Source organism: Styela clava, chromosome 8, assembly GCF_964204865.1.
Source record: "Styela clava chromosome 8, kaStyClav1.hap1.2, whole genome shotgun sequence".
NCBI classification, from domain to species: domain Eukaryota; kingdom Metazoa; phylum Chordata; class Ascidiacea; order Stolidobranchia; family Styelidae; genus Styela; species Styela clava.
In genome coordinates, this window is record NC_135257.1 from 5,557,500 (window position 1) to 5,567,825 (window position 10,326).

Below are 10,326 nucleotides of genomic sequence, written 5' to 3' on the forward strand. Positions count from 1 at the left end.
TCTACACATCAACAGCATATGGACGCTATTTTGGTCTATTCTGGTTGGTAACGTTATATGCAAATACAACCAAAAATATGCATACACAGCCAACATAAAAAAACATAACATATATAGTCAATCCCATATGATATACAGCAATTCACGTTATACCTATACGCAGTCAATGTCACATGCATATTTCATGTACAACCAATTATATTTAATGTGCATTTGTCAAGGTCATGTACATACACAGCATACATACCTAACTCAGTATACATAAACAGCCATTTAAGTATCTAAATGGCATATTCAATAATTTTTTCGTATTTTCGAATCATTCATTATTACTGTTCATTTTTTTGTGTAGGTGACATTTGGATTTATGACACATTAGTTTGTTTATTTCTACAACTATAATGATTAAATTGTAATATTATTATTAATGATTTGCGATTGATTAACCGATAGGTGTTCATTTGACGTATGGAAGTTTCGAGGTTCATTTAAGACAGCAGAATGTACGTACTTTATTTAAACTTCAACCAAAAAGATTTGCGTCTCAGCCACGAGTCTTACAAACATATTTTGAAAATATATACATTTTGTTTTTCTATTGGTTGTTAACATTGCTTGCTCTATCCATAAGCTAGGCGACAGCGGCTCCCAACCTTTTTTTCAAGCCACTCAAATTTTTCTAAAAAATAAAGTTTGTGAAAACTTTCAACGTTTTTGTTAAAACAAGCAATCCAGGAGTAGCCTAATTTCTGGCGACCCAGTTTTGGGCAGGGATTGATAGGCTAGGAAACACTGAGCTAGGGGTTTGTAAGAGACTGAGAAATGCCTTCACTTCTGATTAGTTAGGTTAATTATGCCCCATCCAATAAATGGCGCAAAATAAGTGGATAAAAAGTTAAAAAAACGAGCTCATTGTATGGAAAACGTTCAAAACAGAAACTTGCCCTAAATCGAACCGATTTAAGTGAAGTATTGTTGCCAATGCGCGCTATACATCTCTGGCAGCAGCTCTGGGTCGCCTTGAGTCGGTATTGTCGCAATATATTTAAGCTTTTCAAATGAAATTATGTTTTTATTATTATTAAACTACTGTAAGAGAATATAAACATCATTTCATATGTTAAAAATATATGCTAAAACCTTCATGGATAATATAGATCTATTTGCTTCAAAAAGCGATGGAGGTGGTAACGTGACATACATATACTGCCACGAATATGCATATACCGCCAACATATATGCATATACAGCCAACCAAATTATATACTGCCGAGTCATGTGCATAATATAGCCAAGTCAATATACAAATACAGTCATTAAGGTAATGTGGGGGCAAGTTGGGAAGGTTGGGACAATTTTTTTGCATATTTTGAAACGTTTATTGTGCATAATTATTTCACTCTGCGGGACTAGTGCTGAGAGGAATAAATTTAGTTTTCATCCAGCGACTACGAAATTACCTTGTGACTCACATCTTACCCCCAAAATGCTTTGAAAAACGTTTGTCAAGTGTCCCACTATACGTACTTCCCTTAGGGGCACATTCGGACTGACCCTGGGCAAAATGGGGCATTCTGTTAAAGTATTCCCTTAAAAATAAGCAAAGAATCAGCATCATCATCTAAGGAAAGGGGGGACTTGAAATTTAATATTTTTATAATCAGTGTTCAACCAAAATATTTCAGATATTCTTTCAAAAAAATATTCAAAGAAATTCCGGATACAGTATGAGTGTGAGAACTGATTTTCCACTGTCCCCCATGTAACACCGTGGCCCACTTTCCCCTACCAATACATAATACATCTCATAATACCGTACCAAGTTACATATATGAAAATATAGCCAACTCAATATACAAATACATTCATTTAAGGTGATGTACAAATACTGCCAGATCATTTCATAAGAAACCAATTTTTGTATATGCGGTTGCATCTATGAATTACATGCACATTGCGCGTCGTTTCTAAAATTAGCGCAACAAAAAGCGTAAAAAACTCCAAAGCTGTTAGTGATCGATACGGTATTATTATAGAGGGGGTAAGGCTATACATACATGTTGATTGCGCACAAAAAGACATGGAACTACCAGTATTCGTAGTTCATGATAACTGTACAATAGGTACTAACCTATAATATCATAATACTCCACAACAGCTGGTTTGTTGTTAACATGAAAAATGTGCTGGCTGAAAATCTCTTTTCAGATGACTATTCTTTGGCTACTAGAAATAAACTGTCCCAGACTAATCGAATTAACCCTAATCAGAAAATAAAAAAACATAAAACTACCGGGGCGCGTATAGTCATTGATAAATGTCCAATAGGCGCCAATATACGATGTAATAATACCACAACAGCTGATCGTTGATAACACGAGAAATGTGCTGGCTGAAAATCTGTTTTTAAAGAACTATTATTTTAATTACACTAAACTAAATGATACTGATTAATTTTTTACATATACTTCATACTAAGTGTAAGAAACTTCCATCAATAGCCGTTTTGGAGTTTTTGAGAGTCATTTTTAACGCAGTCATTATATTAATATGACTTCCAAGATACGTCTTGAAAATGCAACTGCATCGGTACATAATATACAGTAAGTGCAAGTATGTGAAATAAATTGCCTATGATGTTGCATGACATCGCTTATTAAATACCTTCATATATACATGAGATTCACTATACATACATATGACATTGGCCGATTGAGTACATTACTTGAGAGGCCGTATAAGTATATTGCATAGTCCATATACATGAGCATATTGCATTGATTGCGAATAAACACTACTCGATTGACCGTATATGTATATTAATTTGACTACATATGCGTATGATATTGACTTTTGTATGTGCATTATTTCGACTTGCTGTCTTTATGTGACTATTGTCTGATCTAATTGGCTGTATATATATATATATATATGACATTGGATGTGTAAGTACATCACCAAAATGTCGATATTTGTATATTAATTGGCATGCATATGAAATTGGCTCTATATGCATATTTAGTTGGTGCTATTTGTATATTTTTGACTGTATATAACGTTACCAACCCCACTGATTGATTAAGACCTGATTAACTTTACAAATTCTAAGAATGGCAACGATATTTCAACGGAATGACGCAAATATATACCATTTCACAGCACGCAAGAACCAAGTAGGAGTTCAACTGGACGTATTGAGAAGAACGTACATAAGAGATAGAACGTCAGATACTATGAAGCAAACAGGAAACTGAATGATATATGGAAAATGGAAGTCAATTAAGGATGAAGACGGGTTTACCAGATCGTTTCTTTTTTTAACGATAATGCAATAATTTGTTTGAATTTGATATTTGAAAACTCACGATGTAACAAATCGAGTAAAATGCCTTGTAAATATGAGCAAAAATCCTACAATCGAATTAGCTTCAGAACAGTCACAGCTTGAAATTATTCAGCACAGCAAGTGCATTGTTTACATCGGGATCATGTGAATCACATATGAAAGTAGTGCAACACGACTGGTGTATTATTTAGACCAGGCATTACATTATGTACTAATGGAACAAATGTGTCCTTGACGTAAGCGTGAGGGTCATATTAATTTCCGCATATGAACAATTCCCACATTACAATTCAAATAATGACGCAGTGGCAACTCATTTTCCATGGTAATTACAACAAACAATAGGCAGGCACGTTCGGCAAGTAAACGACAACCAACAGCCGTGTGCTTCCTCTTACGCTAATGAATACATAAACGCCGTACAACAATTTTTGTCTCGTGCATTGAAAGTGAGGTTCTACGAGGGCCACAAAACATTGTTTGCGAGCTGTATTCGGTCCACGGACCGAAGTTTGCTGACGACTGAAACAGATCATGAAGAACCGATCTCGACACCTTCATGGCGTATAAAAAAAAGTGTGTTCCACTTGTTCCCATTTGTGTCTCATGTCCCATACATCAATTTGCACCACGCTTGCTCAAAAACTCGGCCCTCACTATATGCACGATGTGAATATATGAACATACATTTTCAGTGAAACAAATACGCAAATATATACACAAGAGCACATATTATCTATAAAGCTTGAACGAACAATAGAATCACGACCTGCTTCCAGTAATTTAATTGAATTTGTTTGAATTTTTTGTCCAATTGTAATAGAAAGCATGAATATCCACTTTATAGTGTTAAAATTTTTAGTCAAATTTGACCAAAATGGTATGTAAATTGATGCAAATAGCCAGCTTCAATAATTTGGCATAGTATGGTAGTTTCAAACTGCTCGTAGTTTCTATCAATAGCGGCAAGTACTTTTCCTTGTTTGTTTTACAAATTAGAATTTACAGCTGATCCATTTTTAATGTATCTTCACTAATAATAGCATGAATTAGCAAACAAACGTATTGTACACGGGGTGCCGTTTAACTAAATGTCCTTTCAAATAACTGGAGTTTGAATAATGTATTTCAAAAACTTTTCCAGAAAAATAGTATATATCGTGCAATGAGTCGTCTAAACCGATTTTAAACATGCGGTTGGATGGCCCCTCCTTGTATATAGAATAAACCAGGAAATACTACGTCACACGGAAGCCCAATATATTAGTTCAAAATTAAGGAAACAGGCTTGAATATGATATAGGTGGCTTGATAGCAAGATATACTACTATATGTAGATAGCTCGAATAGATGAAAGGTGAAATATTTATGTATATTATAATGTAAAAGTGTATGAAGGTATAAAGTTATAGCACGTAATGGTCTTTCACATTTAGTAATGATGGTTTTCTGCCCCAATAATTTTTTTTATCAGGTATACACTGTTTTATTTTAACACAAAATAAGAGTTATAGTAAAGATAAGTAAAACTGAATTACACTTAAATCCGGGTATCCGATTTCGACGACTCATTTATTACCGAAGAAAATGATGAAGTTAATTCTATCAGCGATTCTCGTCCTCTATGCCGAGTTAGCCAGAGGTACGTAGCATTTTAAGTTGAAATAACTCAAATATGTACATATTTCGAACAACAGAACTGAGTTCTGTCAAAAAGAAAAAAAAGTCAATACATATGTATGAAAGTATTTGATTCTGAGAGCATACATAATTTATTCATACGAAAACGGTTACGCTATTTTTGGTGTATTATAGCAGTCAAATAATTCACGGTGCCTATATTTCCTTTTGTGTTCAACAATTATGCACCAAAAACAAGCACCCAATCTAAGCTTAATTAATCTTATGTGTCAATTGATAAATATTTTGGAAGATAAATTTACCAGCTTTGCATTTAACAAAGTTATTGTTTTAGGTCTCGAAAAGTGCATGATTCCAGCTTTATGCAATAACAGGCAAATACCAGCTTGGATACCTTTTCAGGTACTTTTGGGTGCGTGTGACTCAGAGTAGGTTTACCCTATATCAAATCTAAACTACTGTTTTAAACACTGATATGAGCATAAAATGATGTGTTGTGAATTTTATGTACCGCTATATGAATTCACATTTGTATTACATACAATATCACATTTGTGTTACATACACGGTTTTGTCAACGTTGAGCTATTTTCAAAAAAAGTATATTTTAAAATAAAAACAGTAATTTCTTTGGCTCAATCAGCAGTATTTCTGATATTCGTTTCATGCAAATACAGTTTTCAGCTTACATAATGTATTTTGAAAACATCACGCAATTTGAACTAAACGCCCAATGCCCCACCATATATGATATAAAATAATGATTGCATTGAATATATGTGCAGAAATTCAATATAATTTGACAAATTTTTTTTCCAGCCGCAACAATTCAACGATGACTGTGATCGAAGACTAAAAGATTTGCAAGGTTGTCAAGGTTCCGGTTGTCTTGCCTCGTAGATTTATGTTTGACTGTTTATGATTACAGCTTATTCAAATCTCCGAAAAAATTAATGTATATATAATTGCAAGTGCGAGCCCCGTTTATCAGACAATAAATGAATCTACGTTATTCAGACTACAATCACTTGTATTGACGACGGAACAAATTGCGACTGATCGCCTTGGAGATGGTGAAGAATAGTGCGACAATCGCATTTTATTTGTAGTCAATGTTCAAAATATTATAACGCTTTTTGCAAAATGTTTTTATTTTATTTTATATAATTTGACTTTGATCCAGTGGTCCGTCAGTCGAATGTTACTGATTTTAAAAAACTGCTTCACCATATGATTATTTTACCTTCAAATATAATATTAATGAGTATTCTTTTCTTGTCTTATGCCAGACACCTTTAAATCAGAAAAAGAAAATAATTATCCGTGTGTTTAACCATTGAAAAAGGTAAAATATATACTCTATTTTGAAAACCATTTTTATTATGTAAATGCTTTCATTTTCTTAGACCGTCACGATTTATTGAAGAATCAACTCTCGATGTTCTCTAAACAGCCACATTTTTCTGAAAAAATTGCACTTACCGCAGCAAATGCACAACCAACAACTGATGTAATGAACACCATTCAGTCATTTGATGCAACAAAAAACAATTCACATTACATTAACAACTATTCAAACAGGACCTGATAAACAATTGACAACTGCCATGCAAACAACTGAGATGCAACGAACAGTAAAACCAGGTGCGTGCGCGTGCTTATAATTTGTTCGAAATATTGTTCAGCAAAATGGTATTTTCGCACAAAAATTGATTCTTTGATTCAGAATTTATAATAAAATAACTTGATAGCAATGCTCAAATATATGAACACATAGGTTAAATGTCATTGAAAAAGTTTGTGCAATTTAACAACAATTTTTTTTTTTTCACAAACTTATTTTGATAACACGATAGTTGGAGGGTCTCCCTAAAACCAGGCACTTGCGAATTCAGGCACTTTGATATATTTTATTTTTACCGTACGTCATTAGGGTTTCCAATTTACCTGACAAGATAATTAGACTTTAACATTGATTACAAAATATAGAAATCAGGCAGTTGTGAAATTTCAGGCTCTATTTTACTATGTATCTGATTACTCTAAAGCAGAAATTTAAATATATACACTTTGTATGGTTAAATTTACAACATTTTGGTAAAATACAATACCGGTTGTGACTGATGGAGACGTGTCATATTTCGCAAGTGCCTGATTTTTCATTTTTCTTGGTGACAGTTGCCATATTTTTTCGCAATTATTTTCTTAAATTATTTGCGTCAGAACTTACTATTCTTTGCTTTCTAACGCAAATTCATTGTTCCACAACAATTTGAGCGTTTTTATTAATGCAATGAGCAATACCATTTGACAACATATGGTCAACCATCGTACTTTCTGGATTTATTTGAAATTGAATATGAATGATAAAATCTGGCAACCTCAAGCACAAAATGCTAAAATCAGGCAAAACCTTGGTCAGACGAAACGTTACAGAAATATATTTGTGTTAGTGTGCAGCAAGACTCTTAATAGTCTTAAATCACTTAGGATAGTTATCTTTACTCTTGCTACAGCATTCTCGCAATATATATGCATACGGATCCGCCGGCACAAAAGCATAGAAGAAGGATAAGTAGTTAGTCTCGCAGAAACCAAATCATTAACGACTAGTACTAGTTCATCTCGTAAAATAAAATCACAGTGTTTGACTAGTCTCAAATTGCTTTTAATATTTTGTCGTCTTTTTCAGCTTGTCCACGGTCTGTTTTCAACTTTACTAGTCCTTCCCAAAAAACTGATTATGTGAGAATCAAAGTGCCAGTACCGGAATTCACTGACATATCAATATGCTCATGGGTTGAAGTATCCAAAACTTCTTATAAACATATCCATACCTTGCTAAGTTATGCAACAATAAATTCTTCTAACACGATATTAATCGAGTTCATCAAGACGGCTAAAATAAAAGTAACGGTTAACGGTATAATATTGATGACCCACAACATTGATGTCAGCTTCAGAACCTTTTTATGCTTCATTATGGCCACTGATACAAAGATCTTTGTGAATGGATCTTTGAAGGCGGAATCAGAGATACACAGTAAGCCAATTCCAGGAAACGGTTTGCTCGTCATTGGCCAGGATCAAGATAGAATTGGAGGAGGATTTCGCGCTCACCAGTCATTTTTTGGAATAATTGAGAACATATTCATTTGGAATCGCGCACTTACTGACGAGGAAATGCATGAAATGCATGAGCATAAATGCAAGTGTCCTAATGATTACGTCATTTCCGCCAATCAAACTGTTTCCGTTACTAAAGGAAATGTGATAGCAACATATACGCAAGATTGTGTAGCTCCCTGATCACAAATTGTGAACATTTGCTTAATCTACATTTTCTTATCAGACCAATGCTTTCAATACCAGATTCTTCTTCTTCACCCATTTGGCAATAAACGAGGGAAAAGCTTCCACCTCCACGGCCATTGCAGCCCATCTTGAAAGTGATTATTTTTTATCAGTCCTGGCTGACGAATATACTGAATGTGATTAATTTTTAAATCTTTTATGATTGCACACAATTTTACGACACTGTACAGAGTTTTGTACTACAGTTTAAAGATATGGATTTTTAACCAACTTTATTTCTAATTCTAATATTTCTAATTTTAAAATTGCGTAAATTATATATTAAATATCAAGTAAGTGGATGGTATATTCAATTATTTTCGGATTTCAATTTAGTCAAATCATGCATTATTACTATTCATTTTCATGTGTAGCTGACATTTGGTTATGTCACATTTGTTTTCTTCTTCGTATCATTATTATGATTAAATTGTATTATTATTTTGAATGATTTACACTATCAGTAGATGTTCAATGACGTATGGAAGTTCATTTATTTCGGTGGAATGTACATATTTTTTGTTAACTCCATACAAACGAGTCGGGTTTTAGATAAGTTAATTCTTACAAACATATTTTAAAATTGCGATGTATTATTAAATTTTGTGTCTCCAAGATTGTCAATATTAATTGCTCGCGTAAGCAAGGAGTTTGCAAGAAACTGAGAAAAGTCTCATTTTTTGAATAGTTAGGTTGAGTGTGCATCATACTTGAATGGCATTGATTGGTTCTGCAGTACTATTGAATTCAATATGAGCTGTAAATTTCCGGCAGCATTTGGATCGCCTTGAGTTGGTGTTGTCGCGATCTATTCACCTTATTTCAAAAGAAAACTATACTATAAACTACCACAAGACAATGTTTTATTTCATGTGTACGAACGACATCTATGCGCTTCATTGCCGATGTCATCTTGAATAGTGAAGAATAAATAAGACTATAGGATTCTACAGGCAACTAAAATACGATGTCAATATTTCTAAGGCTCTCCAAGAATAGTAGTAAACCCTCTAAATTTCACAGAAGACATGAACCACACACCAGTCAATCAATTTGTATGTTTTTCCAAATTATACTAGCGTGTTACCAGTACAGGTCAGACATGTGAATGATAACCATGTGGAGATTAGATCAAGCTACGCTATTTTTCTACAGTGCGATTCATTTCTTTGCAACATTTTGGAGTGTAATGAACAAGTTTGTGGGTGATTTAATACAATGTTCAAAAGAAACGAATGAAAAGAGTTGCATGAAAGTTTTTAGATCATATTCAAAACTTACGGTCTAGTTTGACACTTCATCAATAGGTTATTTTATATCTTTAATTTTGAGATTAAAATTAGGAAAAAAATGTTAAAAAATTGGGAAATCTAAATGACAAGAACGACCTTTATTGAAATTGGATCTCGACTTCAGTTTGTATCTCCTAAAATACAATGAGGATTTCTTGAAACGAACAACCTAGTATATATTGTAGGCTACGTTATATCATAGGAAAATTATGAACTGAGAATTGAACTAAGAATTCTCCTTAGAGATGATGATGATAAATATTAATTATGTTTAAACAATATGCAATATTGCTTTGTAGAAAGATTCAAATATTTTGGCCATTCTTATATGTCGTCTCGAATATTAATTAATTGATGTTGGTAACTATGTAAAATGTTCCGAAATCAAATTTATTACTCAAAGTATAGGATAGGATAGGATTTACATATTCATCACGGGGAGAGGAAAGCCGGTAAGACGGCTTAATCATATCGCGAACCACGGCTTCTCGTCCGGTTACCAGTCCCAGGTATGGTATGGGATTAGGTATTTGTTTTCGGAAGCATGGACTTGATTTAAATATGGCATAAAAAGTATACGACTTACTTACAATATTATATTATTTGTCACTCAATTACCTCTAATATGTTAGACTAGAGCATTAGTCCTCAATGTGCTCCATACGGAGGCCCAGGACTCCGTGAGAGAAACTT

General features: G+C 33.5%; 2 protein-coding genes across 3 annotated transcripts; both read left to right on the top strand.

Annotated features, from left to right (window-relative positions):
- The first annotated feature begins 4,654 nt into the window (after positions 1-4,654).
- On the top strand, positions 4,655-8,956 carry LOC120346144 (uncharacterized). 2 transcript variants are annotated; one of them, XM_078115287.1, is made up of 5 exons: positions 4,655-4,988; positions 5,322-5,389; positions 5,807-5,864; positions 6,394-6,631; positions 7,680-8,956. In XM_078115287.1, the coding sequence occupies exons 1-4, from the start codon at positions 4,934-4,936 to the stop codon at positions 6,573-6,575; spliced, it is 363 nt and encodes a 120-aa protein (XP_077971413.1). In that variant the 5' UTR covers positions 4,655-4,933; the 3' UTR covers positions 6,576-6,631; positions 7,680-8,956. The 2 variants fall into 2 exon arrangements, with proteins under 2 accessions (XP_077971413.1, XP_039271740.2); XM_039415806.2 differs by having other exon boundaries at positions 4,657-4,988; positions 5,807-5,855.
- Positions 7,970-8,296, top strand: LOC144425707 (neuronal pentraxin-1-like). The gene has a single exon (XM_078115227.1). The coding sequence runs from the start codon at positions 7,970-7,972 to the stop codon at positions 8,294-8,296; it is 327 nt and encodes a 108-aa protein (XP_077971353.1).
- Positions 8,957-10,326: the final 1,370 nt, after the last annotated feature.